Source organism: Coturnix japonica, linkage group LGE22C19W28_E50C23 (assembly GCF_001577835.2).
Source record: "Coturnix japonica isolate 7356 linkage group LGE22C19W28_E50C23, Coturnix japonica 2.1, whole genome shotgun sequence".
Lineage (NCBI taxonomy): Eukaryota > Metazoa > Chordata > Aves > Galliformes > Phasianidae > Coturnix > Coturnix japonica.
In genome coordinates, this window is record NC_029544.1 from 1,395,865 (window position 1) to 1,411,668 (window position 15,804).

At 61.6% G+C, this 15,804-nt stretch overlaps 3 protein-coding genes across 4 annotated transcripts in view; all 3 read left to right on the plus strand.

Moving 5' to 3' along the window:
* The window catches only part of POU6F1 (POU class 6 homeobox 1), a 5,978-nt gene extending 2,991 nt beyond the window's left edge, over window positions 1-2,987 (plus strand). Inside the window, exons 5-10 of the mRNA XM_015886927.2 lie at window positions 5-136; window positions 302-430; window positions 535-741; window positions 847-985; window positions 1,083-1,257; window positions 2,031-2,987. Of these exons, the coding sequence (XP_015742413.1) occupies window positions 5-136; window positions 302-430; window positions 535-741; window positions 847-985; window positions 1,083-1,257; window positions 2,031-2,376 (1,128 nt within the window). The 3' untranslated portion in view covers window positions 2,377-2,987. The remainder of the gene's footprint in view (window positions 1-4; window positions 137-301; window positions 431-534; window positions 742-846; window positions 986-1,082; window positions 1,258-2,030) is intronic.
* A 385-nt stretch (window positions 2,988-3,372) lies between these two features.
* On the plus strand, window positions 3,373-10,606 carry TFCP2 (transcription factor CP2). Of its 2 annotated transcripts, none has more exons than XM_015886990.2 (15): window positions 3,373-4,226; window positions 5,052-5,203; window positions 5,470-5,546; window positions 5,692-5,797; window positions 5,937-6,043; window positions 6,281-6,433; window positions 6,807-6,917; window positions 7,138-7,226; window positions 7,366-7,444; window positions 7,863-7,956; window positions 8,145-8,235; window positions 8,489-8,595; window positions 8,888-9,030; window positions 9,182-9,233; window positions 9,319-10,606. In XM_015886990.2, the coding sequence occupies exons 1-15, from the start codon at window positions 4,105-4,107 to the stop codon at window positions 9,354-9,356; spliced, it is 1,521 nt and encodes a 506-aa protein (XP_015742476.1). In that variant the 5' UTR covers window positions 3,373-4,104; the 3' UTR covers window positions 9,357-10,606. The 2 variants fall into 2 exon arrangements, with proteins under 2 accessions (XP_015742476.1, XP_015742477.1); XM_015886991.2 differs by having other exon boundaries at window positions 3,374-4,226; window positions 7,366-7,414.
* Window positions 10,607-10,751: 145 nt separating this feature from the next.
* On the plus strand, window positions 10,752-15,798 carry CSRNP2 (cysteine and serine rich nuclear protein 2). Its single transcript, XM_015886992.2, has 5 exons — window positions 10,752-10,885; window positions 12,932-13,097; window positions 13,514-13,773; window positions 14,175-14,471; window positions 15,028-15,798. Exons 2-5 carry the CDS (start codon window positions 12,947-12,949, stop codon window positions 15,754-15,756), a joined length of 1,437 nt encoding a protein of 478 aa, XP_015742478.1. The 5' UTR covers window positions 10,752-10,885; window positions 12,932-12,946; the 3' UTR covers window positions 15,757-15,798.
* The last annotated feature ends 6 nt before the right edge of the window (window positions 15,799-15,804 follow it).

Consider the following 15,804-nt stretch of genomic DNA (forward strand, 5'->3'; position numbering starts at 1 on the left):
CCAGCCGCAGAGCTCGTACCCCGCTCAGCCCCCCCCCATCCTGCCGCAGCCCAACGCCGCCCCCGCAGCGAAACCGCTGGAGACGCAGCCCCAGATCGCGGTGCAGCCCGCAGGATTCGCCTTTAACCCGGGCATAGTAAGGAGCCGGGCAGCCCCCCCCACATCCACCACCCGCTGTGCCCTCCCCTGCCTCAGTTTCCCCATCTCGGTGGGATGCTGAGCCCTCTCTGCTGTGCCGGGGGGGACGGGACCCCCGTTGGCCGCAGGGTCGGGCTGATGGGCTGCTCCGGTTCCCCCGCAGATCGGAGCCGCTTCCCTGGGGGGGCAGACGCAGCTCCTGGGTTCTCTGGCGGCCGCCCCCGTGATCGCCAACGCCATCCCCAGCGTGCAGAGCATCGCGGGGCAGATCCTGACCAACGCGCAGGGACAGGTGCTGCTGCTGGGGGGGGCGGCGCTATGGGGGCTGGACACCCCTATGGGGCGGCTGTTTGGGGGCTGGACACCCCGCAGCTGACGCTGCCTCCCCCTCCCCAGGTGATCGGGACCCTCCCCTGGGTGGTGAACCCCCCCGGCATCGCAGCTGCCAGCCCGGCGCCCGCCCCCAGCCTGCAAGTGCAGGCGGTGACCCCTCAGCTGCTGCTCAATGCCCAGGGGCAAGTGATCGCCACGTTGGCCAGCGGAACCATCCAGGCGACCAGCAGCAAAAAGAGCGGCCCCCCCGAGACCCCCACCAAGAGCGAGGTGAGCTCCGGGCACGGGGAGAGCTGAGAGCATCCATGGGGTGCAGGTCGACCACCCCATAGGGGGGCTGTGGGGCTGGGTTGGGGACACGGCTCTGACCCCCAGGTGCAGCCCATCCAACCAGCCCCCCCGCTGCCCCAGCCGGCCGTGGTCATCGCCAGCCCAGCCCCAACAACCAAGGCGACCCCGGCCCCCGTCCCCATCACCTGCTCGGAGACCCCCACCGTCAGCCAGCTGGTGTCCAGTGAGTCGCTCCGCCCCCATGGAGCAGAATGGAGGGGGGGGGGGTTCCCCTTTGGGGTCCCTCACTGCTCACACCGTGTGCCCCCCCCCCCCCGCAGAGCCTGCAGCCCCCAACAGCAGCGCCGAGGAGGATGGAATCAACCTGGAGGAGATTCGGGAGTTCGCCAAGAACTTCAAGATCCGGCGCCTGTCGCTGGGGCTGACCCAGACCCAAGTGGGGCAGGCGCTGACGGCCACCGAGGGACCCGCGTACAGCCAGTCTGCCATCTGCCGGTACGGATGGGGAGGGGGCTGCCCCACAGCGAGCAAGGGGGAGTGGGGAGGGGAGGGGATGGTTGTTTGGGAGGGTCCTGAAAGGGCACGGAACCAGAACCATGGGATGGTTGGGTTGGAAGGACATGGGCTGGGTTCACCAAGGCTGCCAGAGCTCAGGTAGTGCCTCATGGTTTGGGTTAGGGTTAGGGGTACGGTAGTGTTAGGGTTAGGGTAGGATTAGGGTTAGGTTAGGGTTAGGGTTAGGGATACAGTAGTGTTGGGGTTAGGGTTGGGGTTAGGGTAGGGTTAAGGTTATGATTAGGCTTAGGGTTAGGTTAGGGTTAGTGTTATGGTTATGGTTATGGTCAGGGTTAGGGTAGGGTTCAGGTTAGGGTTAGGGTAGAGTTAGGGTTAGGGTAGTGTTAGGGTTATAGTTAGGGTTAGGTTTAGGGTTGGGGTTATGGTTAGGTTAGGGTTAGGGTTAGGGTAGGGTTAGGTTTAGGATTAGGGTTAAGGTTAGATTAGAATTAGGGTTAGGGTTAGGTTATGGTTAGGGTTAGGGTTATGGTGGAGTTAGGCTTAGGGTAGTGTTAGGGTTATGGTTATGGTTAGGGTTATGGTTAGGGTAGGGTTAGGGTTAGGGTATGGTTATGTTTAGGGTTATGGTAGAGTTAGGGTTAGGGTAGTGTTAGGGTTATGGTTATGGTTATGGTTAGGGTTATGGTTAGGGTCTTGGTTAGGGTTAGGTTATGAATATTGTTCTCTGTGTTGACCTGATGCTGTTCCCTCAGGTTCGAGAAGCTGGACATCACCCCTAAGAGCGCCCAGAAGCTGAAGCCGGTGCTGGAGAAGTGGCTGAGCGAGGCCGAGCTGCGCAACCAGGAGGGGCAGCAGAACCTGATGGAGTTCGTTGGGGGGGAGCCGTCCAAGAAGCGGAAGCGCCGCACGTCGTTCACCCCTCAGGCCATCGAGGCGCTCAACTCGTACTTCGAGAAGAACGCGCTGCCCACGGGGCAGGAGATCACCGAGATCGCCAAGGAGCTCAACTACGACCGCGAGGTGGTTCGCGTCTGGTTCTGCAACCGCCGCCAGACGCTGAAGAACACCAGCAAACTCAACGTCTTTCAGATCCCATGAGGACGGGGGTCCCTCGTCCCCCCCCCACCCGCAGCCTCTGCCATTGATCAGCACTTTGTGACCCCCCCCCCCATCTTTACCCCCCGTGTCACACTTGTGCCTCGTCGCCCCGTTCTGTGCGTGGTGCCGACCCCCCCCTCGCCCCCCGTGTCCCCCTGGGGAGGGTCCCCATTCTGTGTCTGTTCTCCCCCCCGGAGCGATGTTCATTACTTGGTTTTTTTGGGCCCTTTTCTCCTTTTTCTGTGACTTTTCCGTGTTTCCGGATCGCGTTGAGGCCCCGGTTGGGTTTCACCCCTTTATTTACCCCCCCCTAAAGGTGCTCAGCCCTCTGAAGGACCCCACAGCCCCACAATGAAGGTGTCACACATTGAGGTCTGGGGGTGCCCCCACCCAGCGCTCTGCCCCCTCCCCCCCCCGGTCCCACATGGACGCTGCACTAAGGGGGGACGGGCAGGGCTGAGAGTGAGGGGGGGGGTTGGGGAGCAGGACCAGCCCCCCCAAACCTGGTAGTGATGGGGATGGACGGACAGGGACGGACAGACGGAGTGCGGTGATGGAGACACGATGCACTTGATGTAGTGGTGTGAAATAAACAGTATTTTTCTTTTTTCTTTTCCTGTTCCCGTTCTTTCTATTATGGGGGGGGGTTCGGTTTTGCTCCCCCCACGATCCGGCCCGATCCCGGCTGAGGCCGCGCAACTCATCGCACGATGATCCCGACCCGGGATTCGAACCCGCGTCCCCTCGATCCCCGCCCGCCCGCGAATCTCTCCGGGCGGTGGAGAGAGACCACGCCGCACATCACGCCCCGCCCACCTCCTCCCGCAGCCAATCGCAACGCTCAGAGCTGCGCGCGTGCTCCACCATTGGCTACGTCCTATTGCGTCACTCTACCGCGCCGTGCTCCTATTGGCCGATCGCTGCGGAAGGGGCGGGGCGTGCTCCCCTTCGGGGCTGAGCGGGGGCTCCGGGCGCCGCCGCCTCCATCTTGTGGGGGCCCGGCGGGGAGCGGGGACGGGGGGCTGCCATAGGGCCGGGACAGGGGGCTGCCATAGGGCCGGGATATGCTGCTATAGGGCCGGGATATGCTGCTATAGGGCCGGGATATGCTGCTATAGGGCCGGGACGGGCTGCGGGGCGGGCAGCCAAGGGACGGGGTCGGGGGCAGCCGGGACGGGGGTACACATAGGGCCTGGGGGGGCCTGTAAGGCCTAGTAGGGCCTGGGGGTATTTGTAGGCATTAGGAGGGTGCATGTAGGGCCTGTGTGGGCTATAGGGCTTTTGTAGGGCCTGAGGGTGCTTATAGGCCTTAAGAAGGCCTAGGGATATTAATAGGGCCTTAGGAAGGCACGAGGGTGCCAGTAGGGCCTTTGGGGACTATAGGGCTCCTGTAGGGCTCCTGTGGGGGCTATAGGGCTCCTGTAGGGTCTGTGGGGGCTGTAAGGCTCCTGTGGGGGCTATAGGGCTTCTGTAGGGCCTGGGGAGCCCCCCAAGGGCTGTTTGTAGGGCCTGCGGGGGTGCAGCCCTTTGGAGGGGGTTACCCAGAGGCCGCAGCCCTTCAGGTGGTGCCTTAAAGGCCTTTGGGCTGCGATAGTGTTTGTAGGACCCGGGGGGGTCTGTGTGGGTGCAGAGCGGAGCTGCGGAGCCCCAGGTTTGGGGTGGGGGGGGTGACGTACCCGTGGACCCCGCCCGCACTGGGAACGCGGCCCCGGGCCCTGCAGGGGGAGCATGGCCTGGGCGCTGAAGCTGCCGCTGGCAGATGAGGTGATCGAGTCGGGGCTGGTGCAGGATTTCGATGCCAGCCTGTCGGGCATCGGGCAGGAGCTGGGAGCGGGAGCCTACAGCATGAGGTAGGAGGGAATGGGGTTGGCTGCGGGCAAAGGGCGGCTCTGTGGGGTGGGGTGGGGGGGGGGAGTTCTGTGCACTGAGGGTGGGGAGTCCTGGATCTGCTGCCCAGAGAAGCTGGGTGCTCCATCCCTGGGGAGGTGCCCATGGCCGGGGATGGGGGAGGCTCTGGGGGCTGCTCAGGGGGGTGGGAGCAGCACAGGCTGGGGGGGGTTGTGAGGCCCTTCAACCCAACCATCCCATAGTTCTGTGATCTCAGTTGGGCTGTCCCAGCTCTGCCCATGCTGAGCACCTCCCAGCAACAAGGAAGAGGCTTGTTTTAATAAGAATTGATACAAGGTAATACTAAAACTTCATACTACATTCATCCGGCTCCACCATGCCTTGTGTTATGGCTGCACCTCTGGAAGATGGCTGCCATTTTGGAAGGGGATGGGAGGAAGGTGTGGGGTCCAGGGGGGCAGGATGAGGCCGTGCATTACAGGGGGGGCTGCAGCTCTCCCCTCCCACCTTCAGGTTGTTGCAGCTTTGGACCACGAGTGGGTTGGTGCTGGAGCCCAAAGTGTTAAAGCCCCGTTAGGGAGAGAGCTGCTCTTTGCCCAAAGCAGCTCGATTTTCCCTATGAGATGCTTTTAATGATCAACTAAAGGAAGGGAAGCCCAGCTGAGCCTACAAGGATCTGGTGGAACTCATGGCCCCAGAGCCATCACTGCAGCTGGAGGCAGCTGCAACCATTGCAGCCCAATATACATCATGTCTGTTCTCAGCAGGGCTCCTGCTTGCACCCAGCAGCAGAGCTGCAGTGACCCTGTGTACCACCTCTCTTTCAGCGACGTCCTGGCGCTGCCCATCTTCAAGCAGGAGGAATCCAGTTTGCCTCCAGAGAACGAGAACAAAATTCTGCCCTTCCAGTACGTGCTGTGTGCGGCCACGTCACCCGCTGTGAAACTGCATGATGAAACACTCACCTACCTCAACCAAGGTGGGAACCTCCTGCTGACACTCCCTGCATGTGCCTGGTGGGTGAAGGAAAGCAGCTCGCAGCTGCTGCAGCTTTGCAGCGGGGCTGTTGCAGTTCTCAGCTGCATCAATGCAGTGGGGGTCTTGCAGATCCCAGCTGCATCTGTTGCTCTGCAGTGGCACTGAAGCTGAGCAGCGACACGTCCTGTGTCAGCAGCAGGGTCGTGGTGCTGGTGGGGATCAGCAGGGGATGTTCCTCCCTGCTCTACCTTTCTGTTCTTCCTGCAGGGCAGTCCTATGAGATCCGTATGCTGGACAACAGGAAGATCGGGGAGCTGCCCGAGATCAATGGGAAGCTGGTGAAGGTGAGCGCGGTGCATCTGTGGCACTTCCCTTTGCTGCTTTCCTGAGCCCCCCCACGTCCCTCTCCTCCTGTTCTCACCCCCTGGGCACATTGCAGGGGTTCTCCAGGGGTTCTCACAGTGTTTTATCCCCCCCTCCTTTCCTCAGAGCATTTTCCGGGTCGTGTTCCATGACCGACGGCTGCAGTACACGGAGCACCAGCAGCTGGAGGGCTGGCGATGGAACCGGCCCGGGGACAGGATCCTGGACATAGGTGAGGTCCCTCAGGGAGATGGGGGGGATTGGAGCAGCCCTGGGCTCTGAGGGGCGGTTCTGTCACAGATGTGCAGGTCTGTGTTCCTTGGGAGTCTGTTGCTTCTCCTGACAAACGTCCCAGCTCGGTCTCTGTGCAGATATCCCGATGTCTGTGGGCATCATTGACCCGAGAGCCAATCCCACCCAGCTCAACACCGTGGAGTTTCTGTGGGACCCTTCGAAGAGGACGTCGGTGTTCATCCAGGTACTGTGGGGAGGGGGAGCTCCCCGTGCAGGGCCCCGGGAGAGTAGCCTGGAGTTTCCAAGGGCACAAGAAGGCATTTCTGTGGCTCAGAGCTCCGAGCCGTGTGCCTCAGGGGGAGGTGATGTGAATTAAACTGCAGCTGCAGAACTCATGGGAAGGAATGGGCTGCAGCTCTGCCACGTGTTACACGGCGTGTTCCCATGTGAGCACTGACAGCAGCTCTCCTTGCCTCCCCAGGTGCACTGCATCAGCACCGAGTTCACCATGCGGAAGCACGGCGGGGAGAAGGGGGTGCCATTCCGGGTGCAGATCGACACCTTCAAGGAGAATGAGAACGGGGAGTACACGGAGCACCTGCACTCAGCCAGCTGCCAGATCAAGGTGTTCAAGGTAACGCAGCAACCAGCCCCATCCCTGCCCCATAGGACGTGAAGTGCAGCTCAGTCCCATCCCACTGTGACCTGGCTGCGTGTTCAGCTGCAGGGCTGTGGCTGGGTCCTTCTGGTACAACATGCTGGGGAGCACGTGGGTTGTGCTGCTGCTCTCTGAGACCCCCCCATACTGACAGAAACACAACTGCAGGGGCTGGAAGTGACCCCTGGGGGCTGCTCAGCTGTTGGGCAACTCTTGGTCAGCCTGTTGGCCACCACTGGCCCTTTGTGAGCAGCACGAGGCTGAGCAGGAGGACGTGCCTGCCTGCCTGCCCACCCCTCCGTTACCCCCGTCCTGCTCTGCCCCTCTGAGGAGTGTTTCTCCTTCCCAGCCCAAAGGAGCCGATCGGAAGCAGAAAACAGACCGTGAGAAGATGGAGAAGCGCACCCCGCATGAGAAGGAGAAGTACCAGCCCTCCTATGAGACCACCATCCTCACCGAGGTGGGCACTCCAGCTGTGCAGCACAGCACCTGGTGGGCACACAGCTGCAGGGTGGGCAAACAGGGTGGGCTGAGGAGCCGCATCCTCCCAGACCTGAGCTGTCATGAGAGGTGTCAGCAATGAGCTGCTGAGGCTGCACAGAACCCCATCATTCCCCTCCATTTGCTCATGGAAATGTGAGACCTTAGGAATGTGGGCCCTCTGGGTTTTTCCTTTCCAGTGCTCTCCGTGGCCTGAGATCACCTACGTCAACAATGCACCATCTCCTGGCTTCAACAGCTCCCACAGCAGCTTCTCCATTGGGGAAGGGTAAGTTTAGAGACGGTTCCTGCCCCACAAGGGACCGATGTGTCCCCACGTCCCAGCAGTGTCCCCACATCCCGGTGGTGTTGGGGTGGCTCTGGTGCAGAGCTGACTGTGGGCTCTGCTCTATCTCCCCCCCATCCAGGAATGGGTCTCCAAACCACCAGCCTGAGCCCCCCCCTCCGATCGCAGATGTAAGTCACACTTCAGAGCTTATGCTTGGGGTAAGGATGGCGCGTGGGTCGGACATGGGGGTGCTGGGGGGGGGGTTGGGTGCCCCATCCCTATTGGGGCTCAGGGCTGTGGATGGGGGGTGGGAGCAGCCCAGGGTGGGGGTAGGAGCTGGATGACCCCTGAGGTTCCCTCCAGCCCAAGCATCCTATGGTTCTATTTGAGAGCAGGCTGCCTTTAGTTGGCTGTGCCCTGTACTGACACTTTGCTCATGCTTTCCCCGTTGCTTCCTTCCCCTTTCCTTGTCCCTGTGGAGCCCTTTAAACCCAAACCCACCCCAGCTGCAGCCGTTGTTGTGCTCCCACTGAGCCCAGCCTGCTCCAGTCTTGGTGTGGGGGTAATGATAACACTGAAGCTGCTCTCGGTGCTCTGTCCCCTCGGGTGCTGTGACCGTTCTGTCCCACCCCACAGAACCTGCTGCCCACCAGCACACCCCAGGAGGCCCAACAGTGGCTGCACAGGAACCGTTTCTCCACATTCTCCCGTCTGTTCCGGAATTTCTCAGGTACGTTTGGCCTCCTCCTCCACCTCGCTCCCATTACCTGGCACAGATGGTTGGAAATCTCTATTTGGAACACAGTCAAACTGCCTGAGAGCTGCGTGGTTCATTTCCTGAGGGGTTGGGGGTGTGTTGTGCTCTGCCCCAGGGGCTGAGCGCTGCCCCAGGCTCTTCCCATGGTGTCACTCCTGCAGGTGCAGACTTGCTGAAGCTGACCAGGGAAGATGTCATCCAGATCTGTGGCCCTGCAGATGGCATCAGGCTCTTCAACGCGCTGAAAGGACGGTGGGTCGTTGCTCCCAGAGCCATAAGCGTGATGGGTTTGGGGCTGCTTGCTCTGGATGTGCCATTGGAGCAGGCAGGAAGGTGTGGACCTTCCAGTTTGGCAGCTGGGATGGTGGGGTGTGGGGGGAAGCCCTGGGGGTGGCGTCAGCCCCTTTCCTCTGCTTTGGAGCCAGTTCCTCCCCCTGCTTTGCTCTTTGGGAGGATGCTGGGTGCCCTCATGGCCCTGGTTCCAAACCCTGTGCTCTGTTGGCAGGATGGTGCGGCCCCGGCTGACCATCTACGTGTGCCAGGAGTCCCAGCAGCTGCAGGAGCTGCAGCAGAAGCATGAGGACGGCGACGCGGTCACCAGCACCTTCTTTGGTAAGGGCCTGCAGCAGAGCAGGGGGAGCAGCGAGGATGCAGCGCTGCCCAGGCAATGGGTGACCTACATTTGTGCAGCAGCAGCAGCCAGGCGTCGCTCTGCGATCAGAGCGAGGGCAAAAGCAGACGGTGTGTCCTTCCCTTCCCTCTGCAGCACCGGGGACTTTAAAGTCCCTTGTGGCCCAAGTCAGCGCTCACTGCTCTCAGAGCTGCTCTGCCCATCCGCTCCCCACTCAGCGTGGCTGCCCTGCAGACCCCTGGTATGTTGCTGCAGCTCTCCTTGTCCTTGCAGTGTACCACGCCATCTACCTGGAGGAGCTGACGGCGGTGGAGCTGACGGAGAAGCTGGCTCAGCTCTTCAGCATCTCCTCGCAGCAGATCAGCCAGATTTACAAGCAGGGTCCTACAGGGATACACGTGCTGATCAGTGATGAGGTAACAGATGCTTTCCCTTGGTTTACCAGCTCAGTTCTGTGCTCTGGAGCAATGGAGGAAGGGAGGAATGCTCCTGTGGGTGCCCGTCCTGCTCCCAACCCTGTGTTGGGGTGCAGCCCAACTCAGCTGTGTTTGTTGTGGCTTCTTTCAGATGATTCAGAACTTCCAGGATGAATCCTGCTTTGTTCTGGATACCATGAAAGGTGTGTAAGCAATGCTTTGCCATGTCTGCACACTGCAGATCCTGCCCTGCAGGCCGTGTCTCATCAGCTCCCCTTCTTTTTACAGCCGAAACCAACGACAGCTACCACATCATCCTGAAGTAGGAGGAGGGTGATGAGGAACAGCCACGGTGCTCCCATGGACTGTGAGTCCCCCTCACTTCCAGCACCGGGACATGAGAGCGGAGATCCAGAAGCTCCCATTGGCCTCAGAACCCAGAGCTGCTCCTTCTCAGCCCTTTCCTCGCCCTCACAGCTGCAAAGCACCCATGGGTGCTGCTACTGCTGGCTCAATGGGCAGAGTTCAGCTCTGGGACCTCAAAGCTGCACGAGGGTTTTTCCTGGCTCCGTTTTACCAGCAGCTCCTGTGACGTTCAGGCTGGTGAGAGGACATGAAGGAAACCAGCCCGGTGCTGCCGGCCCCGTGGGGCTGAGCGGGTCTCAATCACACACACGGGGTGGTGGGAGAGGCCTGGCAGGGATTCCCTGCAGCACTTTGGCTGTGATGGAAGTTGGGCTGTTGGGCTTTTTCTCCTTTCCTCCACCATGGAAGCGCTGTTGGGACCCGCAGGGATCACCCAGCCCAACTCCCCACAGGACTCACCCAAAGGGGGGGCAGTTTGCTGCATGTTTTTGTGGTTTCAAGTGAAAGGGAGAAAAATCCCCCATTCCTGGGCTGGAAACCTGGAGATGGACCAGAGCACTGAGCTCATGGCTGCAATTGTGTCCTGCCCCAGCTCTGCAGATGGAAATGGGGGGAAATGGGGTGAGTTTGGGACTCAGCCTCAATGGGACATTCAACTCAACTCAATGGGATGCTCAGCTCGATTCAATGGGACAGTCAGCTCAATGGGACACTGAGCTCAGTGGGATGCTCAGCTCTATGGGACACTCAGCTCAATGCAATGGGATGCTCAGTGGGACCCTGAGCTCAGCTCTATGGGATGCGTTGCTCTATGGGATGCTCATCTCATCTCAATGGGACATTGATGTCAATGTGACGCTCAGCTCACTGGTCTCAATGTGCCACTCACCTCGGAGCTGTTCTCAGCCCAATTCAAGGTTCGGTTCGGCCCAATGCAGCCGCCCCCCCCCGCCTCCGTGTGATCCCCAGCTCGGCCCAATGGCGGTTCGGCTGCAGAGAGGACCCGGTTCGGTTCTGCAGATGGACTCATTGCGTTCAATGGGGCTCAGCTCGGTTCGGTTCGGCCCAGCGGTACCGCAGCTCGTTGTGCAGGATGTGGATCCGCTCCAGTCGGTACCGGGGGGTTCGGGCGGTACCGGGGTCGGTACCGGGGGTTCGGGTCCCATCCCGCTGTGTAACGGAGCCGGGTCCGGTAAAGTTTTGTACGGACTCTGTAGCTGTGAATGGGGCTGGGATGGGGGGGGGGGGGGGGTGTCTCCCACTTCCGCACTCCATTCCCGCCCCTCCCGGACTCGCTTTCCCGTCACCCCTCGCGGGTGGGGGGTAGGGGGCGGAGCTTGATGTCACGTGACTAGCGGTATATAAGGCGCGGCCCCATTGTTGTCGGCAGACGGCGGCGGGGCGGGCCGCGCGGCCGCGACCGGGCCGAGAAACGGAGACACGGGCCGCCCCCCGCCGAACCGGGACCGAACCGGGACCGAGGGGAGACGTGAGTGGGGGGGTGTGGGGTCTATAGGAGGTCTATAGGGGGTCTATAGGGGATGGGGGCTCTGAAGGTGGGAGGCTCTGGGGCTGAGGGGGGTCCATAAGGGATAAAGGGGGGGGGCTGGAAATGGGAGCCTATAGATGTATAGGGTGACGGCCTTAAAGATGGATATAAGGATATAAGGGATGACGGCCTTGAGGATGGACGGGTGTAGGCGGCCCTATAGGGGTGGGATATGGGAGCCTATGGCCTATAGGAGGTCTATAGGAGGTGAGGACATTAAGGATGGGGGCTATAGGGGATGGGGGGGGTGTATAGGGGCTGTAGGGAGCCTGTAGGGGTTGGGGGGGCTGGAAGATGGGAGCTGATAGAGGACATAGGGGGTGTATGAGGAGTGTGGGCCTTAAGGATGGAGGGGTGGTGGGGATGGAGGCCTATAGGGGCCTATGGGGGATGGGCCTGGAGAATGGGGGCTTATAGGGGCTGTAAGAGGTGAGGGCCCTAATGATGGAGGGATGTAGGAGATGAAGGCCGTGAAGGTGGAGGCCTGTAGGAAACCTATAGGGGTTGGAGCCTTGAGAACAGGGAGGATGTAGAGACTATAAGGAGCCTATAGGGTGTGTATGGAGGCTTATAGGTCACGTAGGAGACCTTAAATATAGAAGCATGTAAGGGATGGGGGGGGGTTACAGTTGGGGTGGGCTGAAGATGGAACGATAGAAGCAATAGGAGCCCCCCCCCCACCTTCAGAGCTGCCCCTTTTTCCACTCCTGCTTTTTGGGGGCTGCCCTTTCTTATCCCTTCCCCTTTTAGGACCCCCTTCCTTTTGGGGACCCCTCCTTTAGTCTCCAGCTTTTTAGTGTTCCCCTGTTTTTTATCCCCAGCTTTCTAGGACCCCCCCCCCCCCACATTTTACTGCCCCCTGCTTTTGGGGGCTGCATTGTCCCCCCCGCCTGCCAGCAGCCCTGCACTGCTGCTCATTGCAACGCATGTTGTGTAAGTGCTGCTGCTGTGTGAGCTGCAGCCTGGAACATCCACAGGGCTCAGCTGTGGGATCCCCTGATCCCAAAGAGGAGATCCCCGATCCCAAGGAGGGATCCAGTCTGCCCTAAACTGGGGAGCCCAGTGCTCCAATGGGGCCACCCCAGTGCAGAGCAGAGTGGGGAGCTGCTTCAGGCCTCCAGGGCACAGTGCTGGTTTGTGATCACCCCATAGCCGACCACTGGTCAACTCTTGGTTAACCAGTTGGCTTCCATTGGCCTTCATGGCCACCAGGACACCCTGCTGGCTTCTGCTCAGCTCTTGGTCAACCAGTGGCCAACTGTGGGTTAACCAGGTTAACCAGGTCAACCAGGACACCACCAGGACCAAGGGCTCTCGTTATGGGAGAGGTGCTGGTTGTGTCCCCCCCCCCCGGCCTTGTGTTACACCTGGATGGGAGCAGCAGCGTGAGGAGGAGCTCGGGGAGATGAGGGGTGGGTGGGATGGTGGAGGGATGGATGGATAGAGGGGTGGGTAAGGGATGGGTGGGATGGTGGAGGGATGGAGGGATGGATGGATGGATGGATTGATGGGCAGATTAATGGGTGGACAGAAGGGTGGACAGAAGGGATGGTGGAGGGATGGACGGACAGGAGGATGAATGGATGGCAGCTGGATGATGGCGGGGTGTACAGAGTCGGGTGATGGACAGACAGACGGATGCTGATGCTGACAGCTTCCTCCGGAGCCGTTTGTTCTGTTGCCATGAGAACCGTCGCTGCTGCAGTGATGGAGCAGAGCAGAGCGGGGCTGAGCAGCTTCAGCTCTGCCCATGTCCCTGTCCCCAAATCCCCCCACCCAGCCCCCCCAGGCACAGCCCTGTTGCCGGCTGAGCTCTGCTGTGTGCTGAGGACACCCCACACTTGGGGGTTTGGGTGCAGGAGATGCAGAGCTCAGTGGGGAAGGCGGCTTTGCACATTGCTACACCATGGGCCCAGCTCTGCCAATGGTGTTGGTCCAGTTATGGGGACCCCCCAGACACCCCCCACCACCATCCCCATCCTGCAGGTCCCCGCTGACCCCATGGATGCCATCGGCAGCGGCCGCCTCAAGAGGAAGTTTGAGGATGCAGACGTGGGCTCCCCGGCGTCCAACTCCGACGATGAGATCTCCAACAGCGACAGCGCCGACAGCTGCGACAGCGTCAACCCTTCCAGCTCCAGCGGCTTCATCCGTGAGCGGGGGGACATGGGGATGGGGGGGGACACGGAGATGGGGAACGTGAGGATACGGGGTCGGAGGACACGGGGGGGGGAGGGATGGGAAGGGGGGTGGGCACAGGGACAGTGAGGGGACAGGAGTGAGGATGGGGACAGCAAACAGTGGTAGAGCCAAAAGGATGAGGATGGGGACATGGGATGGGGGTAAGATGTGGGTACAGCAAATGGTGATGGGGGGAGGACAGGGTTTAGGGACAGGAAAGAGTGTGAAAGTGAAGGGGCCGGGACATGGGGACAGCAAAGAGTGACCAAGTGAGGGGATGGGGGTGGGACATGGAGACAGTGAGAGAGTGAGGGGACAGGGCAGGAAGGGGTGACAGTGAGGGGAGGCAGTGGGGCTCCCGATCCCATCCCTCCTCCCTCCCCGCAGCCACCTCCATCCTGAAGAGGCAGAAGCAGCTGCGCAGGAAGAACGTGCGCTTCGACCAGGTGACGGTGTATTACTTCGCCCGGCGTCAGGGCTTCACCAGCGTGCCCAGCCAGGGCGGCAGCTCGCTGGGCATGGCGCCGCGCCACAACTCGGTGCGCAGCTACACGCTGTGCGAGTTCGCGCAGGAGCAGGAGGTGAATCACAGGGAGATGCTGCGGGAGCACCTCAAGGAGGAGAAGCTGCACGCCAAGAAGATGAAGGTACGGGCAGCATCGCCCCTCCTGGCCTGCGGCTGGCCCATGGTCAACCAACACTCAACCACCGATCAACCGCTTCCCCCTCCTTGCAGTGTTTCTGTTGCCATCGCTGCCTTCGTTCCGATCCCAAACGCTGCAGCTCCCAGCCCCGGTATTTTGGGAGCTGTGACCTCCTTTCCCAGAGCCGTTAGCAGGGCAGGCAGCCGCGGTGCTGCAGCGTCAGGTTCCATCCTTTGCTGTAGATGTGGATCCCAGTGGGGATGGTGCATCTGGGTTGTGGTTGGAGCGTGTGATGGCAGAGCTCTGCTCCAAACGTGGTTCAGGGGACACACTGGGGTCCCCTTGTGCCGCCCTGGGGGTCCGCAGCCCCCCAGCCCCGCGCTGAGCTCCATCCCACCCCACAGCTCACCAAGAACGGCACCGTGGAGTCGGAGGAGGCGGAGGGGCTGACGCTGGAGGACATCTCGGACGACGACATCGACGTGGAGAACGTGGAGGTGGACGACTACTTCTTCCTGCAGCCGCTGCCCACCAAACAGCGGCGGGCGCTGCTCCGCGCGTCGGGCGTGCACCGTATTGACGCCGAGGAGAAGCAGGAGCTGCGCGCCATCCGGCTGTCGCGGGAGGAGTGCGGCTGTGACTGCCGCCTCTACTGCGACCCCGAGGCCTGCGCCTGCAGCCAGGCGGGCATCAAGTGCCAGGTGAGTGACGGCGGCTCCGCTGGGTCCCTCCATCCAGCCCCACGTGGAGGCACAGGGCTGGGGCCGGGTGGGTTTGGAGCTCGGCAGGAAGGAGCCCCTCACTGCTCTGGTGGCCCCATGGCTGTAGAGCCCCACAGGGACCATTGGCCTCTTGGCCCCCAGGACACACTGCTGGCTCTCGGTCACTCTGTGTTCAACCATTGGCCAGCACTGGCTCCATTGGTCCTGTTGGCCATGAGCGCACACTGCAGGCTCATGGTTGACCATTGACCAACCAGTGCAGCTCCGTGTTCTGGGCCACGAGGGCACAATTGTGCTCAACTGTTGGTCAACCCCTGATCAACCATTGGCCAACCAGGGCACCACAGGTCTCCTTGGCCACCATTGCACACATGGGCTCACCATCAGCTTTTGGTCGGCCGTTGCTCAACCCATCGGCCGTCTCAGCCATCAGGACACTTTGCTGCCTCGCAGTGACACTTTATGGACCCTTTATGGGGCTCCTCTTCCATCTGTGACGCCACGATCCCCCTCCATCACCCCGCTGTCCCCGCAGGTTGACCGCATGTCCTTCCCCTGCGGCTGCTCGCGGGACGGCTGCGGGAACATGGCCGGCCGCATCGAGTTCAACCCCATCCGCGTGCGGACTCACTACCTCCACACCATCATGAAGCTGGAGCTGGAGAACAAGCGGCAGGGGGCCAGACCCGGCGACGAGGAGCCGCAGGGGGGGGTCGCAGGGGGCGGCTCGTGGCAGCCCCCCGAGACTCAGGACTTCCAGGAGTTCATGGCCGAGAACGAGTCGGCCGTGATGCACCTGCAGAGCGCCGAGGAGCTGGAGAGGCTGAAGGCCGAGGAAGACTCGAGCGGCGGCTCCGGCGTCGAGAGCGTCGGCGTCTGCATCGTGGAGGAGCCGCTGGTGCCGCCCGACGCGCTGTGCCCGGTCGTGGCCGCCCCGATCCTCATCCAGGCGCAGCTGCCGCCGGGATCCTCCGTTCTCTGCTTCTCCGACGGCGCGGAGCCGCCCCCCGCCCCGCCGCCCTATTTGGACGGTGCCCCGCTGCTCTACGTGCAGGTGGAGCCGCGCTCCGTGCTGGGCTCCAAGGCCGAGAGCGGCGCCGACGAGCGGCCCAAGGACACGGCGACCGGCCCCGCTGCCACGAGCGGCCGAGCCGCCCCCACGGGCAAAGAGGGGCCGGGCGGGGCGCGGGGCTGCGCTGCATCCCCCGAACCCGCAACACGCAGCGGGGAGCGCGGCCCCGAGGAGCCGCAACAGCGGGTGTGAGACCCCCCCCCCCGTTATTTATTGACCATGTTCCACGGCGCCGCCACG